The sequence below is a fragment of the Amblyraja radiata genome, chromosome 21 (genome assembly GCF_010909765.2).
Source record: "Amblyraja radiata isolate CabotCenter1 chromosome 21, sAmbRad1.1.pri, whole genome shotgun sequence".
Taxonomy (NCBI): domain Eukaryota; kingdom Metazoa; phylum Chordata; class Chondrichthyes; order Rajiformes; family Rajidae; genus Amblyraja; species Amblyraja radiata.
This window is the reverse complement of record NC_045976.1, coordinates 14,606,409-14,626,421: the sequence shown is the minus strand read 5'-3', so window position 1 is coordinate 14,626,421 and position 20,013 is coordinate 14,606,409. Positions and strand designations below refer to the sequence as shown.

General features: G+C 40.0%; 1 protein-coding gene across 1 annotated transcript in view; it reads left to right on the top strand.

The window, feature by feature from the left end:
• The window catches only part of abcd2 (ATP binding cassette subfamily D member 2), a 42,254-nt gene extending 26,411 nt beyond the window's left edge, over nt 1-15,843 (top strand). Inside the window, exons 7-10 of the mRNA XM_033039613.1 lie at nt 7,661-7,806; nt 10,906-10,990; nt 12,796-12,921; nt 14,270-15,843. Of these exons, the coding sequence (XP_032895504.1) occupies nt 7,661-7,806; nt 10,906-10,990; nt 12,796-12,921; nt 14,270-14,480 (568 nt within the window). The 3' untranslated portion in view covers nt 14,481-15,843. The remainder of the gene's footprint in view (nt 1-7,660; nt 7,807-10,905; nt 10,991-12,795; nt 12,922-14,269) is intronic.
• The last annotated feature ends 4,170 nt before the right edge of the window (nt 15,844-20,013 follow it).

Genomic DNA, 20,013 nt, shown 5'->3' with positions numbered 1-20,013 from the left:
AGGGGAGGAGATAGGAAGATGTGGCCAGTTGTGGGATCCCGTTGGGAGGCAAAACTGAAGAAAATCAGTGGATGAGGCAGCATCTATGGAGCGACGGAATAGGCGACGTTTCGGGTCGAGACCCTTCTTCAGACTTATGTCGGGAGGGGTGGGGGTGGGAAAAAGAAAGGAAGAGGCGGCGACAGTGGGCTGTGGGAGAGCTGGGAATGGGAGGGGAAGGAGGGTGAAAGCAAGGACTACCTGAAATTGAAGAAGCCAATGTTCATACTGCTGTAGTGTAAAGTACCCAAGCAAAATATGAGGTGCTGTTCCTCCAATTTGTGGTGGGCCCCACTCTGGCCATGGAGGTGGCCCAGGACAAAAAGGTTGGGTTCGGAATGGGAGGGGAGTTGAAGTGCTGAGCCACAGAGAGATCAGGTTGGTTATTGCGAACTGAGTGGAGGTGTTGTGCGAAGCGATCGCCAAGCATGCGCTTGGTCTCACCGAGTTTGATCATACACTAAATAATCCAACCAGATTTTTGTTTGGAAGTGGAAAGAAATAATAGAAATTGCATTAATTGCAACGTGTATAAAAAGAGATGAAATACTGTATTGTAATTTTGCTGCATGTCATTGTGGTATATCATGTCTTGATTGGTGAATATGTTTAGTTTGCGACTTTATTTGAAGCAGATATAATATGTCCATAATTATTGACCATAATTCCGACTTATAACTACACACTTCGTCCGAGCACATTATTGCACGCGTCATGCAAGCCGTCTTAAATGACCACCTAAACTGTCATTTGGCAACCTAAAAAGCTGCCGAGGTTGCCCGGCTGGCAACAGGGAAAAAAAGTTAAGTGAGATCACTGCTCCTTAATGCAGGTTTCAGAGCTCTCAGCACCTAGTCTTTCCTTCAGTCTTTCTATCACCTTTGGAAACTTTTATTGCTGCGTATCAACATGAGGACCAATGAAAGTCAAAGAAACCATTACGAAACTGAGAAACAAGAATAAAACTGTTAGACATCATCCAAACCTTAGACTTACCAAAATCAACTGTTTGGAACATTAAGAAGAAAGAGAGCACTGGTGAGCTTACTAATCGCAAAGGGACTGGCAGGCCAAGGAAGACCTCCACAGCTGATGACGGAAGAATTCTCTCTGTCCGACAGATCAGAACACTTCAGGAGTCAGTTGTGGATTTGTCAATGACCACTGTTCGCAGAAGACTTCATGAACAGAAATAGAGAGGTTACACTGCAAGATGCAAGCCACTGGTTAAAATCAAAAATAGGATGGCCAAGTTACAGTTTGCCAAGAAGTACTTAAAAGAGCAACCACAGTTCTGGAAAAAGGTCTTGTGCACAGATGAGACTAAGATGAACCTATCAGAGTGATGGCAAGAGCAAAGTATGGAGGAGAGAAGGAACTGCCCAAGATCCAAAGCATACCACCTCATCTGTGAAACAGTGGTGGGGGTGTTATGGCCTGGGCATGTATGGCTGCTGAAGGTACTGGCTCGCCTATCTTCATTGATGATACAACTGCTGATGGTAGTAGCATAATAAATCCTGAACACATCCTATCTGCTCAAGTTCAAACAGATGCCTCAAAACTCATTGGCCGGCGGTTCATTCTACAGCATGACAATGATCCCAAACCTACTGCTAAAGCAACAAATGGGTTTTTCAAAGCTTAAAAATGGTAAATTCTTGAGTGGCCAAGTCAATCACCTGATCTGAACCCAATTGAGCATGCCTTTTATATGCTGAAGAGAAAACTGAAGGGGACTAGCCTCCAAAACAAGTATAAATTAAAGATGACTGCAATACAGGCCTGGCAGAGCATCACCAGAGAAGACTCCCAACAACTGGTGATGTCCATGAATCGCATGAAGCAGTCATTGCATGCAAAGGATATGCAATACTAAACATGACTACTTTCATTTACATGACATTGCTGTGTTCCAAACATTATGGTCCCTGAAATGAGGGGACTATGTATCAACACTGCTGTAATTTCTACATGGTGAAACCAAAATGTATAAAAATGGCCTTTATTAAAATCTGACAATGTGCACTTTAACCACATGTGATTTTTTTTTTATTACAAATCTCAAATTGTGGAGTACAGAGGCAAATAATTAAATTATGGGTCTTTGTCCCAAACATTACGTAGGGCACTGTATATATATGCATGTGTGAACTCGTGTTTATCCTTTCCCAATTTGAGCTTGCCATTTGGTTTAAAACCCACAAATACCTTTCATGTTCTGGACATCAGGACATGATCATTTTTGCTGATGGGTAGTGTAGCTTAATGAACATTTTCTGCATAATTAAAATAATGTGCTCTCCATTTAAAAACACACATGCATTGCTGTACAAAAAGCATGATTTAAATCCAGATGTAATCTGCATTGGGTTAAATGACACAAGTGCTGGTTTAGTGTATCTATTTAAGGGCGGAAAGAATTGATTGCCAATCCTGTGTAATTTCATAACTGTTTAAAAACATGTGAATAAACACGTCCCAGCTAAGTCCTAAAACATTTTTAACATACTCTGGTTTAAACTTGGCTTACATTTGACCCAAGTCATTACCCAACATAAATATTCCTCCTGAATCACATGAGGAAACGTGGCACAGAAACAGACCATTCTGCCCCCACCCAGTTTATGCTGGTGTTTGTACTTCATGCAAACTTGCTCACCTTTTTATTTTTTTTATTTTGTCTTAATGTTTCAGTAACTCTTGAATTCTTTCTGCCTCATGCCACCCTTCTGTATAGTAGGTTCCACATTCTCTCAATTCTTCTGACAAAAGTTACCTATAAATAAGCGAGTTCGGTATTCCGACTGTGCATGCCCAGGTCAACAGCTACTCTGCATAAACACTCTCGGCAACCATGCCGCTGCATGCACACAGACTCAGGCATCACAAGCACTACTGAACCGCCACTGGACAATCCCCGTCCCCTCCCGTGTGCCCCACCCCGTCCGGGGGTGACTGGAGACATCGGGATTCAGACGGGATCGGTGCCCCAGGCCCACAACCAGTGCGGAGAAGCAGCGCTGACTCCAGCTCAACTCTGCCTGTCCCGCCGGTTTAACCTACAGCCCTGAACTGTCGGGAGTCAGACGGGAGCGGCGGCCCAGGCCCACAACCAGCGCGGAGAAGAAGCGCTAACTCCACTGCTCCGAGGTGGTGTCTGGTCAGTCCAGGGCTGTAAGTTAACCCGACAGGAATGCCACCCATTCCTTCTCTCCAGAGATGCTGCCTGTCCCGCTGAGTTACTCCAGCATTTTGTGTCTACCAGTCATTTAAACAAATACACTTCTCTCCACAGCCCCTCCCCCTCTGTTGCAACAAGAGTACCCAAAAAGGTATCCTTGATTGAAGGGAATGGTCACAGGGGATTCCTGCATTATCTCATTCCGGATGTTTGCTTATCTACATTCTGCCAATAGACCTAATTTAGACTTTAGAGATACAGTGTAGAGACAGGCCCTGCGACCCACTGAAACTTGCCAGCCAGCAATCACCCTGTACATTAGCACAATCCTGCATCTCTAGTAGGCTGTGGGCCGAGCATCAAAAATGTGTCTAGAAATGTGATTTTGTGACCCAAGTCACCAAACTACATGAAATTTTCACATATTGTGTAAAAAAAATAATATAAATCACCCCTGAAACTCGATATGAAGAAGACTTGCACATTTTTTTATTTAATTAGAGAAAAACCGGAAAATATTCGGGTGATTTTTAGTCCAATCAAAGCACGTTTAACATTGATTTGTCTGCCAGTTGGCCAATCATGGTTTCAGGCTAGCACACAAAATGGCTAAGGGGGCTTCACAGATGCCTGTTTTACTGGAGATTCCGATTTGTTGTTCTGTGGAATAAATGTCGTGGAAACTTGCAGCAGGTAATTGTATTTAGTGGGAAAAGCATTAAAAAGGCTGAAGAAAGTGCTGCGAAGTGGATTAAAGTGCAAGAAAGCCTTGAAAGCAAAGTCCCTGCTGAGGTCCTGGAACACAAAGATTTAGACAGCCAGGGACCAACTCTAACTAAAAGGTGAGATCTATTTTCCGGTTTTTCTCTAATTTAACAAAAAAATGTGCAAGTCTTCTTCATATCGAGTTTCAGGGGTGATTTATATAAAAGAATTTTACACAATATGTGAAAATTTCATGTAGTTTGGTGACTTGGGTCACGAAACTGCAGAATAAAGCTCCTCGGCCCACAGCCTATAGGGACTATTTACAATTTTACCAAGGCCAATTAACTTATAAACCTACAGTGCATTCAGAAAGTATTCAGACCCCTTCACTTGTCCCACATTTTGTTACATTACAGCCTTATTTTAAAATGGATTAAATTCATTTTTTTAAATCATCAAGCTACACACAATACTACAGAATGAAGAAGCGAAAACAGGTGTTTAGAATTTTTTGAAAAGTAATTAAAAAGATAACTGAAATATCACATTTACATAAGTATTCAGACCCTTTGCTATGACACTCAAAATTGAGCTTAGGTTCATCCTGTTTCCATTGATTATCCTTGAGATGTTTCTGCAACTTGGAGTCCACCAGTGGTAAATTAAATTGATTGGACATGATTTGGAAAGGCACACACCAGTCTAAAAAGGTCCCACAGTTGACTGCATGTCAGAGCAAAAACCAAGCCATGAAGACGAAGGAATTGTCCGTAGACCTTCGAGAAAGGTGATGGAGACCTTCGAGCTCCAGAGTTCCTCTATGGAGATGGGTGAACCTTCCAGAAGGACAACCAAGGAGCTGCAACACTCCACCAATCAGGCCATTATGGTAGAGTGGCCAGACGGAAGCCACTCCTAAATAAAAGGCATATGACAGCCCGCTTGGAGTTTGCCAATAGGCATGAGAAATGAGATTCTCTGGCCTGATGAAACCAAGATTGAACTCTTTGGCCTGAATGCCAAGCGTCACGTCTCGAAACCAGGCACCGCTCATCACCTGGCCAATACTATACCTGCGGTAAAGCATGGTGGTGGCAGCATCATGCTGTGGAGATGTTTTTCAGCGGCAGGAACTGGGAGACTAGTCAGGATCGAGGGAAAGATGAACGAAGCAAAGTCCAGAGAAATCCTTGATTAAAACCTCTCCAGAGCGTTCTGGACCTCAGACTGGGGCAGAGGTTCACCTTCCAATAGGACAACAACCCTAAGCACACAGCCAAGACAACGCGGGAGTGGCTTCGTGATAAGTTTGAATGTCCTTGAGTGGCGCAGCCGGAGCCCGGACTTGAACCTGATTGAAAATCTCTGGACCTGAAAATAGCTGTGCATCGATGCTCCCCATCCAACCTGACAGAGCTTGAGAGGATCTGCAGAGAAGGATGGGAGAAATTACCCAAATATAGTTGTGCTAAGCTTGTAGCGTCATACCCAAGAAGACTTGAGGCTATAATCGCTGCCAAAGGTGCCTCAACAAAGTACTGAGTAAAGGGTCTGAATACAAAATGTGGAAAAAGTGAAGGGGTCTGAATGCACTGTATATATCTTTGGAATGTGGGAGGAAACCAACAGAGTGATCACCTCACTGTAACTCCTGTCTGTTGCACTCTCATACTCCCAGACGATCCAGATCCTTGCAGTCTTTTTCATGAATATTTCAAATAAATCCCTTTGAATTCCCTACATGTACACCACCAATATATTTTCAAGATTTGTATTTTGCAGGCTATTATTTCCTCACATGTAAATGAATATTAAATGTGACTTTGGTGTAGTTTACAAATTTAAGATTGTTACCTTAGAAGTACGGTCTAGAATCATGTCATTAATTTGATACTGTGGATATTAATTTGCTGAAATTAGTATCCACAGGAACAGTGTTCGTACATCCCTTTTTTTGTAGTGTGATGCCCATAGGATCTGAGACCCTGTACAAACATAGGCACAGCCGATGGATTGTTTTGTTTATGGTGGGTAATGATAGAGTGGCTCGGAATCTAGCTTCTTCTAGTTTAGGTTATTGTCACATGTACCGAGATACAGTGAAAAGCTTTTTTGTAGGCAGGAATTGTAGACATCAGCAATATTTCCCAATCTGCTGTGCATTCTATCGTAAGGGAGTTTGCATAAGTTTCTGTTTGAGCAGACCAGTATTCATGCTGTCCATAGATAGACTGGACATGGAGATGTTTGTTGACATTGCAGGTTTTCTGAAAGTGGAGGCGCATTTTGTCTGTTCGAATTCTATTTAAAAAAAACTGCTGGAACATTACTGCAACTCGGGGCATTCTGAAGCTACAGAATAAGATATTAGTTAATACAAAAACATTACATGAATTCTTTAATGAATCACATACATTTTCATAAAGGTGTGTATTTAAAGTGATTGCTTTTAGAACAATGACAGTAATAATTGTATGTTCTCGCACTCTGAAAATATTCCTAATGAACAGATGGTATCCACGGATTGCTGTGGTTTGTTTTGTCTGCCATCATGCAGGCCACATGGGAGGCAGCCAGCAGAAGTAGAGTGGAAACAACATTTAGAAATGGTCAATAAAAGATTAGATCTCAGCATGCAAATGTTGCACTCTAAAATGAGAGAGCATCTCTGCATATATAAGAGTTGAGTCTAAATCAGATCAGATCATCCACTATTATACTGCGTGCTGAAGCAAGCTCAAGGGGGTGTATGTCCTCCTCCTGCTCCAATTTGTTCTTGTACCAGTTACGTATTTCAATGTTATTTCTCAAACTGATTTAATTTTTTTTTAAATTTTGAAATAGAGCAGGGGTTCCCAACCCTTTATGTCCTGTTTCTGGCAACATTTTGAAAGTAAATTTACCCCCACCCTGTTTTGTTCAGTAATTTGAGTTTACACTTCTACCATAATAAAGCAACCGACAAAGGGGAAATTTTAAAATACTGTTTTTAACATTATTATTTTAAGTTCCAGAATCAACAAATTTACCCCCCTGGGGGTAAATTTACCCCAGGTTGGGAACCTTTGAAATAGAGGATAATTGGGATTATTTATTTTGAAGGTCGAGACAAAATGCTGGAGTAATTATTTATTTTGATCGTGCTTAGTTATTACCAGTATAGGGACACACTACTAATCTCAGTTAACCAATAATGTGCTCATTCAAGAAAAAATTGGTTTAAAAATATATATATATGATCCACATAGCATTGTTTATTGATTTGTCAACCCGGCTCTTCCACAAGTTTGAGACCAAATTTGAAACCTGCGCAGATTCAGAAGTCTATACTTTTGTTGGGACTTACTCCTTGCTTCGCTCTTTTGTTGTTAGCTTTCCTACCTGTTCAGAAAAACAGACTGAGTAGCGGGGAAGCTGTAAGAAAAATGAGACCGACTAAAGTATTATCATTGGTTTTGATTCTGAGCGTATTCACTGACAAAACACTTTTTAGTTGTAAATGAAAGTTGAGATATGACTCTCAAAGTACTGCCAATGACAGGGCCATTATCTTCATAATATTTTTTATTTGAAATATTTGGGCTGTAGTCTAAACTAAACTAAATTACATTGTGTACCAATATAACTAGGATATTTTCTTTCTAAGTCTGTTACCTTCCAAAAATGATTTTTGCGTAAATGGTACTATTTTTTGCAAAGTTAATGGTTTATTTTTATCTGGGTTCACAGGCCTTACATGTCGGTTGGAACTCTAAGAGATCAGGTTATCTATCCGGATTCTGTGGAAGACATGCATGAGAAAGGATATGCAGATCTGGATCTGGAGCATATTCTAGATATTGTGTATTTGAATCATATTGTACAGAGAGAGGGAGGTATGAGTTTCCAAAAATGCTTATTTTTAATAGATAGTATTTCAGTGAGATAATTTAATTAAATCGTACCATTGCATTTTATTTCCAATTTAGTACTTGATAAATATAATATTTTGTATACTATATTAACAATTATATAATTAATCCCCTGGCCACTACTATTTATGATTATTTGTAATTTAATGTGTGTTTTATTTTAAGATCAACTATAAATAATTAATAGCAATGAACTTCTGGCTGTGTGATAGTGATTGTTTATCTTACGGAACAAAGTAGTCACCAAATTATCATGTAATTCTGAAGCTACACAATGAAATATTAGTTAATACAAAAACATTACATGAAATCTTATTTAATGAATTGCATGAATTTTCATAAAGTCATTGTGCATTTAAAGTTATTGTTTGTAAAGCAATGAATGTGATTGTCCATTGTGTATCTAGAAGAATAATTTTTCGTAATATGTTAACAGGAGTTTAAGTGATAAACATTTGATACTATGTTTCAGGAAAGTATATCAAGAAAGCCTACCAAATATTTTGTCAAATAATTAAAGTTTTAAGGAGTACATTTGATGAGAAAAGAGATGGGCATAAAATTATTGGGAAAGAATTCCATCATTCCCCAAAATTCCCATCACCTTCAACCTGGGATGGCAGGACTGTCATGTTCTGAGAGAATGGAGCAGCTGGGCTTGTACACTCTGGCGTTTAGAAGGATGAGAGAGGATCTAATTGAAACATAAGGTTGCTAAGGGTTTGGACACGCTAGAGGCAGGAAACGTGTTCCCGATGTTGGGGGAGTCCAGAACCAAGGGCCACAGTTTAAGAATAAGGAGTAAACCATTTAGAACGGAGACGAGGAAACACTTTTTCTCACAGAGAGTGGTGAGTCTGTGGAATTCTCTGCCTCAGAGGGCAGTGGAGGCGGGTTCTCTGGATGCTTTCAAGTGATAGCTGGATAGGGCTCTTAAAAATAGCGGAGTCAGGGGATATGGGGAGAAGGCAGGAACGGGGTACTGATTAGGGATGATCAGCCACGATCACATTGAATGGCGGTGCTGGCTCGAAGGGCCGAATGGCCTACTCCTGCACCTATTGTCTAACATGATCCCACCACCAGTCACATCTTCCCATCCCCACCCCTTTTCCCCTATTGTGATACAACTCCCCATGCCACTCCTTTTTTTCCTCAACCCTTTTTACCCAAACCATCCCTTCCCCAGGTACTTTCCCCTGCAACTGCAGGAAATGTAAAATCTGTTGCTGGACCTCCTCCCTTAACTCCATCCAGGGACCCTAGCAGTCCTTTCAGGTGAGATAGAGGTTCACATGCACCTCCTCTAACTTAATTGAATGCATCCAGTGTTGCAATGCAGCCTGCCACACATCGGCAAGACCAAATGTTGACATGGAAAGGGAAAAATGTCATTAGTAATGCCAATGGAAAATATTCTCCAGCAGAGGATTGCAAATTGGCGCAGTGGTAGAGTTGTTTCTGACAGCGCCAGAAACCTGGGTTCAATCCTGACTTTGGGTGCTGTCTGTACAGAGTATGTATGTTCTCCCTGTGAGCACGTGGGTTTTCTCCAGGTGCTTCAGTTTCCTCCCATACTCCAAAGACGTTTGTAGATTAATGGCTTTGGTAAAATTGTCCTTTGCATGTAGGATAGTGCTAGTGTACGGGGATTGCTGGACAGCGTGGATTCAGTGGGCTGAGGGGCCTGTTTCCACACTATCTCTAAAATCTACAGGCGACAATGTTCTTGTTTCCTTTATGTTAGAAACTGGGAACTTAATATTTGTACTGTGTGAAGGAAGATAGACCTGCCCTGACAAGATTGTATAGTAGACTTACCTCATACAATGAGGTTAAAATGAATGCTATTATTCTGCAGTAACCTCGATGATACATAATCCAGTTTACCAGAGCAGTCATTTAAAGTTACCAAGGTCATGTTGGTAACATGGAGCTTGCAGAAACTAACCATTCTAGGAGTTCTATCACGTAATTAATGAATTTTTGTTTAACAAAAGGCAAAAGTGGACTGCCATCTTGATTGGCATGATGAATTGGGCTGAAGAGGCTGATTCCCTGCTGTATAAGTCTCTGACTTTATAGTCCAAATGTTTTCCAAATGTGGGCTGACCAGTGCCTTATAAAGCCTCAGCATTACATCCCTGCTTTTATATTCTAGTCTTCCTAAAATTAATGCTAACACTGCATTTGCCTTCCTTACTACTGATTCAACCTGCAAATTAACCCTTTGGGAATCCTGCACTCCCAAGTCCCTGTGCACTTCCGATTTCTGAATCCTCTCCACAGTTAGATACCAAGGTACATGGCCGTACGATTTGTTGAGCTGTATTCCATTTGCCTCTTCTTTCCCTAACATCCCAACCTGTAAATCTTTCTGCGGATTCCCTGTTTCCCCAACACTACTTGCCCCTTCACCTATCTTCATATCATCTGCAAACCTGGCCACAAAGCCATCAATATTATCATCCAGATCATTGACATACAACATGAAAAGTAGTGGATCCAACACCGACCCCTGCTGAACACTACTAGCCACCGGGATGCCAACCAGAAAAGCCGCTTTATTCTCACTCTTTTCTTTTTGCCAGACAGCCAATCCTCTATCCATGCTAGAACTTTGCCTCTAATACCATGGGCTCCTTCTATATCCATCTTCAGAACTTTTAGCTTCCCAAGAAACTTCTCCTTACTGACAGCGACTGCACTCACTTCTGCTCCTGACACTCCTGAATTTCTGGCGTGTTCTGGCATCTTACACCGAAAACGATTGCAAAAATGTATTCAGGTTGTCCAATATTTCTTTGTTCCCCAATACTACTTCTCTCGCATCATTTGTCAGTGGTCCGATGTCCATTCTTTTACTCTTTCTATATCTGAAAAATCTGAATGGTTAGATCCATTCCTGGCCATTACATGCAATATATTTGAACAAGTTACAATAATTTCCAATAATAAATAATGACATTTTGAAAATATGATGCAAAATTTACTAAGTACTGTTTAATTTGGCAGAATTTTGATTTTTTTACAGTAAGTGAGCATTATTTTTTCCTGTTGCAGGGTGGGATGCCTTTACTGACTGGAAGGATGTCTTGTCTGGGGGTGAGAAACAAAGAATGGGGATGGCACGAATGTTTTATCAGAAGTGAGTGGGCTGTAAGATAAACGTTGAAAGTTATTACGAGATTGATCAAATATCATGGTTGCTTACTTAAATAATATATAAACTAAATTGCTCTTTTTGTTATCCTGTAGTCACTTTGTTTATCTGGTCATTCACTGGTAATCTTGTCCATCCCTCATTCCACACTGGGAAATTTGTAAAACTTGAGACAGTGCAGCAAAAATATAGTAGATTGGTGTCAGGAAATAGGGATTTCAGTTGATGAATAGACTGACAAAATGGAAAATGCTTTTGTTAGAGAGAGAGAGAGATTTGTACTTTATTAGATAGCACGTTCAAGATCATGAAGGGTTGAAGAAGAGTGAAACAAGGACACTTCCATTTGGCAGAAGGGTTGAAAATGAGACGACATTGATTTTAAAGTGAATGCTAAAAGAGCCAGAGTGACGAAGAAAATCTTTCTAGGTTAAGTAGGGTGAAAATGAGAACAAGCCCAACTTGGGTGGGGGGAGGGATAGAGAGAGACAGAGAGGGAATGCCGGGGCTACCTGAAGTGAGGGAAATCAATATTCATACCACTGGTCTGTAAGCTGCCCAAGCGAAATATGAATTGCTGTTCCTCCAATTTGCGTTGAGCCTCACTCTGACAATGGAAGAGACTGAGGACAGAAAGGTCTGTGTTAGAATGGGAAGGAGGATTAAAGCGTCCATCAACTGGGAGATCAGGTTGGTTCACGCGGGCTGAGCGAAGGTGTTCTGCGAAATGATCGGCCAGTCTGTGTTTGGTCTTGCCGATGTATAAGAGTCCACATCTTGAACAACGGATACAGTAGATGAGGTTGGAAAAGATGCAAGTGAACCTCAGCCAAACCTGAAAGGACTGTCGGATCCCTGGACAGAGGTATAGTGACAGGTGTTGCATCTTCTGCGGTTGCAGGAGAAGGTACCTGGGGAGGGGATGGTTTGGGTGGGAAGGGATGAGTTAACCGGGGAGTTGCAGAGGGAATGGTCTCTGCAGAAGGCGCAGATGGAAAAATGGGGATCCCGTTGGAGGTGGCAGAAATTTCGAGGATTATGTATGCGATGGCTGATGGGGTGGAAGACAAGGACTAGGGGGACTCTGTCACTGTTGCGGCGAGGGGGGGGGAGCAAGGGGCGGAGCTGCGGGGTACCGAGGAGACACGAGTGAGGGCCTCATCTATGATGGGAGAGGGGAACTCCCGTTCCCTAAAGAATGATGACATCTTGGATGTTCTAGTATGGAACACCTCATCTTGGGCACGAATGAGGGCCTCATCTATGATGGGAGAGTAGTGTTCGGTACAAACATTGTGGGCTAAAGGCTGCATTCCTGTGCTGTATTGCTCCATGAGCAGTTTACACCGCAGGTTCTGAAAAGAATGAATGAAACATCTGTTTCATATCAGAGAATGAAAGTAGTACTGCAGAAAATGTTCAGAATCTTCACGTTATAATATACTTATTTGCAACTTAATATCCCTTTCTTGCTTAACTTGATCAATTAAATTTATAGTTTTGATCCCTTTAAATATCATAGAGCACAAAAACAGGCCTTTTGGCCCAACTTGCCCACGCCAACCAACATACCCCATCTACACTAGTCCCATCTGCCTGTGTTTGGCCCATATCCTTCTTAACCTGTCCATGTATCTGTCTAAATGTTTCTTAAACAATATTTTGATTTTCTTTAATTTTGTTTTCTAATTGTATGTAAGATTTACATTACATCAATTGTTATAAGAAAAAAACTTATTGGAAATATATCAGTGGTTATTGTAGTTTACAGTTTATTTGATTTTATTTAGACCAAAATATGCATTGCTTGATGAATGTACAAGCGCCGTGAGTATTGATGTTGAGGGCAAGATATTTCAGACTGCAAAGGACTCGGGGATATCATTACTTTCTATTACTCATAGGCCATCTCTATGGTGAGTACTCCAACTTTACAAATATTCTAATGAAAGAATGTTATACAGTTGCATGCAAACTAGGAATAAATTAATTGCTGCAACTTTTCTTAGCTGAATTCTGAATTTTAGATTCTCCTCTACTGTAGCACCACTAATGAAGAAATAAATTGAATTCATATTGATGTGTTATTTCAGACTTCGAGGCATGGATAAATATCGGATTCTGAGGAATATGAAAGCATAGTAATAGGATTTGTGCCTAGCATTTTTTTTACAAATATTGTTATGTATTCATGTGTTGATTATTACAATACAAAAATGCTTCATTCACTTGCTTCATTGATTTGACGCCTCTATAGTTTGAAAGTCATTTGATATCTGCTGAATTACTGAATGTGATGGTGTACAAACATAAATTAATTTGCCTAGTTATATTTTAAAATGCTTATTTCATCTCCATGCATCAAGTGTGCACATCATGCAACATCCTGCTTTCTATTGCAGTCTGCACAAAATTCTAGATAATTGTTAATTTCATTAATTGACTATGTTTCTGTGTATATTAAGAGGAAACTCAAATTTACTTTTTCTAAGGAATTGGCTCAACCTGTTATTCTAAGCTTGTCTTTTTGCATCTTCCCCCTGGCTTATCATAATTGGTAATTTAGATAACAATCCAATTCCACTCCTCTTGTGCCAATACCCACAGGGATAATATAGATTGGAAAGAACTATCAACCAGAGACCACATTCTAAGGGTTTACGTTACTTGCCCCTTTCTAATTCAAATAGCATTTTGCCAGGATATTCTAGTCTCAGTTTTTATGTTGCAGCTCTCTTTCCCGGTTCTGATGAAGGGCCACAGCTCCAAATTATTGACATTTTCTTTTTCCATAGATCTTTCTGACATCCTGAGGTTTTCCATGATTTTCTAGTTTTCTTTCAAATTCCCAACATTCACAGTTTTTTTCACTTTTATTTGTCTCTGCTGCCTGCTTTTCTTGTTCCAGTCACTTGTCTACGATGCAACATTTCTTTCAATAATGCCTTTTGAAACATGCCTCATGCCCTTTGCTATCCAAAAGATGAAACTTTTTTTCCCCCAGTGAATGGAATTGCATGATTTAAACTTGCATTGATAAAATGATCATCGCTTTTTCCATGATGGGTAGTCAAATTTCTTCTAAAATATTTAAATGCTTTGGCAGTGCAAGTGGCTGTTATAAAATTTATGAAGTGAAATGAAAGAAACAGCTGTAGATTCCTAAAATTAACATGTTAACAGCAAGGATAATTTAATCTGGAAGCTTTGTTATTTGCTAAGTGGATGGAAACTGTATAAGATTAATGCAATTTAATTTTGCAGGAAATACCACACACACCTATTACAGTTTGATGGGGAGGGTGGTTGGCGATTTGAACAATTAGATACTGCTACGCGACTCTCACTGGCTGAGGAAAAGCAGAGACTTGAGTCTCAACTGGCTGGAATCCCGCAAATGCAACAGCGACTGAATGAATTGTGCAAAATTTTGGGAGAATACTCTGTGCTCAGAACAACTGGAACTGAAGATTAATGATACAGCCAATGAATGTGAATAATATGACAAGAGGAGCTACAAAAGAATTGCATGATGCAAACAAATATAAAGTAAACAGATCTTCCTATTTATTTAAAGTCATTAAAGTCAGTAAAATAAGTTAACTTTTGGATGCAATCTCATCATTCTTTTGAAACATATGTTAACTTTTCTGATAGTTTACATTATTGTAATATTAGCGTCTGGTAATAAATTTGACAGCACTGATTTTAAAAAGTACTATGAATTGTAAGAGGAAACTAGAATGTACATGTTCTAGAGAAATGGTTAACGTCTGAGTGCAATTGAATGCTCTTCTCAATTTTAATATTTAATGAGCCTCATTTTGTGTTAACTTTGTACCAGGTATCATCTGGTACAAGTGCTGGGCTAGACTTTTGATATGGATGATACCATACCATTTTTTTTTTTACCACTCTACCCAGGCAGTTCATTTGCAATAAGTACAAACAGTATTTTATTTTGCTTCCCAGGATTAATTGTTTTGAGGAAACAGAGAGGGGTTCTTGTATCAACATATGATTTATTTTAGTGCAATATGAGTGAATCTCTAGTATAACATTTAGCATTTCAGCCGTGCTTACACTTCAGACTGTTAGTTGCCCATTGTTGTTATAAAAGTAGTATATATTACCAAACACATCTTCGGTATTTTTATGGATCTAAGTAATGAATTTATGCTTATATATGTTCCACATTATACAGAATCCAAAACTACTCATTTGTTTTTAATGAAAAAATGATCTGGTATAGATTTGTTTATTTAAACAATAATTACTATAGTGCATATTAACATAAAATATGCATATTTTATTTCAATTAATGTTGTATTCATTATATCTGCATTATACCACTGAAAAGGTCAATACTGTGTATTAAAAAAACTTGGTTGAACTTTCAAAGTATAAAATAGGGGATGCTGGAAATCTAAAACAAAAATGTTGGAAATACTCAGCAGATTGGGCAGCATCTGAGGAGAGAAACATAATGTTTCAGGTCAATGATTTCTATAATTGCAGGTGAATGGTCATTAGTCTAAAAATGAGCTGCTTATCTCTGCACACTCACTGGTACTAGTATTGGTGTCACAAACTGAGACACAATGAAACATTTTACTTGCGTGCTATCCAGTCAAATCATGTGATACATCAGTACAATCAAGTTAAACGCAAATATAACAGATAGTGCAAAGAGAAAAATACTAGTGTGCAGAATAATGTGGTAACCATTATAATACAGCCGCAGAGAATGTGAAGTGCAAAAAAAAGTGCAAGAGCCACAATGAAAGTTAGGGAATCGGGACTGCAACTTTAGCTTATAAGAGGACCGTTTAGTAATCTGATAGCGGTGGGAAAGAAGCTGAATCTGAATACATTGGTACCTACTTTCGAGCTTTTGCATGATGGAGGGGGGGAAAGGAATGAATGAGATGTAAGTGGACCTTGATTACGTTGGCTGCTCTTCCAAGGCAGCTGCAATTTTTTGCCATCTTGGACAGAGCTGTTGCCAAACCAAGCTATGATGCATCTGGATAGGATTCGTGCTATGGTGCATCCGTTAATGTTGGTAAGAGTCGTTGGAGACATGCTGAACTTTCTTAGTCTTCTGAGGAAATTGAGTCATTGGTGTGCTTTCCTGCCTGTGGTTTCAACGTGTTTAGTCCAGGATAAATTATTGTTGATATTTACACCTGGGAACTTGAAGATCTTGACCATCTCTGCTTCAGCACTGTTGATGCTCACTGTGGCATGTACACCACCTCCTTTCCCAAAGTCAATAACTAGCTACTTCATCTTCCTAACATTGATGGAAAGGTTGTTGTCTTGACATCATGTTACTAGTCGCTCTATCTCTTTCCTGTACTCCATCTTATCACTACAGTGGTGTGATCTGCAAACTTGCAAATGGAATTAGAACAGAATTTGGCCACAGTTGAGTATATAGGGAGTAAAGTAAGAGGCTGAGAACACTGAGAGTACCTGTGAGAATTATCGTGGAGGATGTATTGTCTATTCACATTGATTGTGGTCCATAGGTCAGGATGTAGAGGATTCAGTTGCAGAGGGGAATATTGACTCCTTAGTCCAATAGTTTGGAGATGAGTTTGGTTGAAATTGAACGTGGAGTTATAATCAATACTAAACTAAGTGGGACCCGTTGGGTCCCATGTTCACACGGGAGTGCTCGTCCCCCAACACAATATTCCACCTCTCCACCAATTCCAATATTGGTGGCCAGAGGGGGGGGGGAGGGACTTTCTGGAGTGCTAGTATGGGTGTTGTGGGCTGAATGGACTGATTTCCAGAGGGCTAGTATGGACATTGTGGGCCAAATGGATTCTTGGGGTGGCAACTCAGTCACTCAAGCCTGATGTGCTGGCAGCTCACTCACGGCTGGTGGGCTGGCAGTTGACTCGCGGCTATTCCTTGAGATTCCATTTCAAGCAGAGTGCAAGGCCACCAAATGCAGTTTCCTACCATTAAAAAGAGGGTGCATGGCCATCAAATTCAAGTGCAGTTTCCTACCACTTCAAGCAGGGTGCAAGGCCACCAAACTCAAGTGCAGTTTCCTACCACTTCAAGCAGGGTGCAAGGCCACCAAACTCAAGTGCAGTTTCATGCCACTTCAAGCAGGGTGCAAGGCCACCCAATTCAAGTGCACTTTCATACCACATAAATACCGCACTCACAGTTCAGTAGACATTCAGTGTGTTCAGTTGATTCACAACGCATACATAGTCGTGACCTCTCCCTCCCCCATCTTGCAGAGACTGAGCCACACCCACACTTCTGGGTTTTGTAATCCCTCCCCCTCCCACCGGAAGGGGCGTGGCCTTCATGGCGTGATTGGCAGGAGAGAGATTCTCAACATTTTTTAAACACTAATAACACTTTTATTTTTCATTCATGGGAAGAATCCTTTGCACCTGATGAGCGTAGGGGGACTAAGTAAGATGGCAAAAAATCACAGCCGTAACTGTCAGCGTTTTTGCTAAAATCAATATACAGAACAACAGGAAGTGGCCAAGATCAGACTTTTAGTAATATAGATATTTGAGTCTTGACGTAGGTGTACATGTTATCCAGTTGTTCCATTGATGAGTGTAGGGTCAGGGAGATGGAACTTCTTGCGACAGTAGGCAAACTGCAGTTGATCAAGGCTGCTGGTAGGCTGGAATTAATATATGCTATGATCAGCATCTCGAAGCACTTCATTATGGTGGATGTAAGAACCACCGGATGATGGTTATTAAGGCATGCTGGAGTCAAACAACAAGGAAACAGGCCCTTTAGCCCAATGTCAGTGCTGAACCAAGGTGTCCCAACTACACAAGTCCCACCTGCCCATGTTTGACCTATATCCCTCTAAACCGTTCCTATCCATGTACCTGTCCAAATGCCTTTTAAATGTTGTTATAGTACCTGCCTCAACTACCTCCTCTGGCAGCTTGTTCCATACACTCACCACTCTGTGTGGAAAAAGGTCCCCCTCGGGGTACTATCTTTCCCCTCTCTTAAACCTATGTCCTCAAGTTTGTGGTTACCCTATCCTGGGTACAAGACTCATCCTACATTCATCCTAACAATTCCCTTCATGATCTTTTATACCTCCAGAAGATCACCTCTCAACCTTCTGCGCTCCAAGGAATAAAGTCCTAGCCTGCTCAACTTCTCCATATAGCTCAGGCTCTCGAGTCCTTGCAACATAAATCTTTTCTGCACTCTTTCCAGCTTAATGACATACTTCCTACAGCAGGGTGACCAAAACTGAACATAATACTCCAAATGCAGCTTCATCAACATTGTACATCTGTAACATTATATCCTAACTTCTCTGCTCAATACCTTGACAAATGAAAGCCAAGCTTTCTTGGCCACTCCATCTACCTTTGACACACTTTCAGGGAACTATCTACCTGCACACCTAGATCCCTCTGGTCTACACCACTTCCCAGGGCCCTGTCATTTACTGTGAAGGTCCTTTCCTGATTTGACTTAAAAACATGCTACATTGACTTTCTTTGGATCACATGGTCATCTTAATATAGGTTGGAAACTCCGGATGGAATAGATAGAGGTTACAGACTGGTCTTATGAGCATTTTCTATTTTTATTTGGGTTCACTTTATTCCTTTGAAAAATGTTTATCCATGTATTAAAACTCATTCATGCATAGGCTTGATCTTCTAAAAAAGTGTTTTTGCTCTATATACTTGGTATTTACACTTGCACTTGGATGCCATGCCTCATTGTTTACTGTTGCAAATTATGGAAAACCAGATTTTTGAAGTTCTGCTTGTTCCTTTCTTACCATGAGGGTTTAGTCAGTGGATTTTAAGTTGTTGATTGGCCTAATGGGGATGTGCTTCTATGATGGAGAGCTGGTCTTGCATCTATCGCACTTCACGCAATACTGATGTAAAACCATGTACAACGTATGGAATTTTTGCAATGAGGAATATTATTGCTCAAACAGCAGCTGAAACCAGTATTTGAACTTGCAAAATAAATACCTGCAATCTCTTGAACTTCCTCCTTGTTAGCTTTTAGATTTAACAAACAGATGTTGAGTTTGGTGATTTTTTAATTAATTGTATTAAAATCCATGGGGCCCAATATCATTCCTTTGTGTTTTGTTTTAGAAATAGGCTGTGTGCATTCTTGAAACTGTTGTCTTTCATGATAAATTGATAACCTGCATGTACTCTCATGCCATTAAATACTGTTTTTAAAATGAATCATGCTCTTCTAACCAGAGCATGACCCTCACTTTCATGTTCTAAAATGTCCTTTGCATGATGTATGTAAACTTACAGTAATTTGCATTTTTGTGAAAATGTTATGTATAGTAGCTTCAATGATATTCATATGGCTGGACCAGAATGTGACTGTAAAAGAGCATGTGTGGGAATGAACATGACTGTTTTGTTTGTTATGAACGATTTGTAATAAAAAATGAATAACATTTTATATTGAGACTTGAAAATATTTACAATAACTTGCATGATTTGCAGGTCTTTACTTTCTGAATTGGTAGTACAACTGACTAGCAATTTGCAAATTTTGCAAATATGCCCATAATCTTTAGATTTTTCAATTGGTATCAAGCCGATTGGAGAAATGCTATTACATTTGATCAAGGCAAATCTGTTGTAAACAGATGTCGTCAACCTTAAATGAAAATAAGTGATGTTGCATACATTTATAATCAAATGCATTCTGTGTACTATGCTTCTACCAGCCAGAATTTCCCAATATCTTTTGTTGGAGCAGAAAGGAGAATTGGATAAACATGTAGTATTAAAGTGCAGTAGAATGCATTTTTCATGTTGCACTCCTTACCAACCAAACAATATACGTGTACGGCCAAATTGTGTTATATCCCAAATACTTTGATTTTGTACTGTTTGAATTAAATAATGTAAAGAATGCTTGACTTAAATGATTTGAGGAATATTTTGAGCAGCCCGACACTGCAGGGACTATGTTGCATTTTCTGAAATGAATTA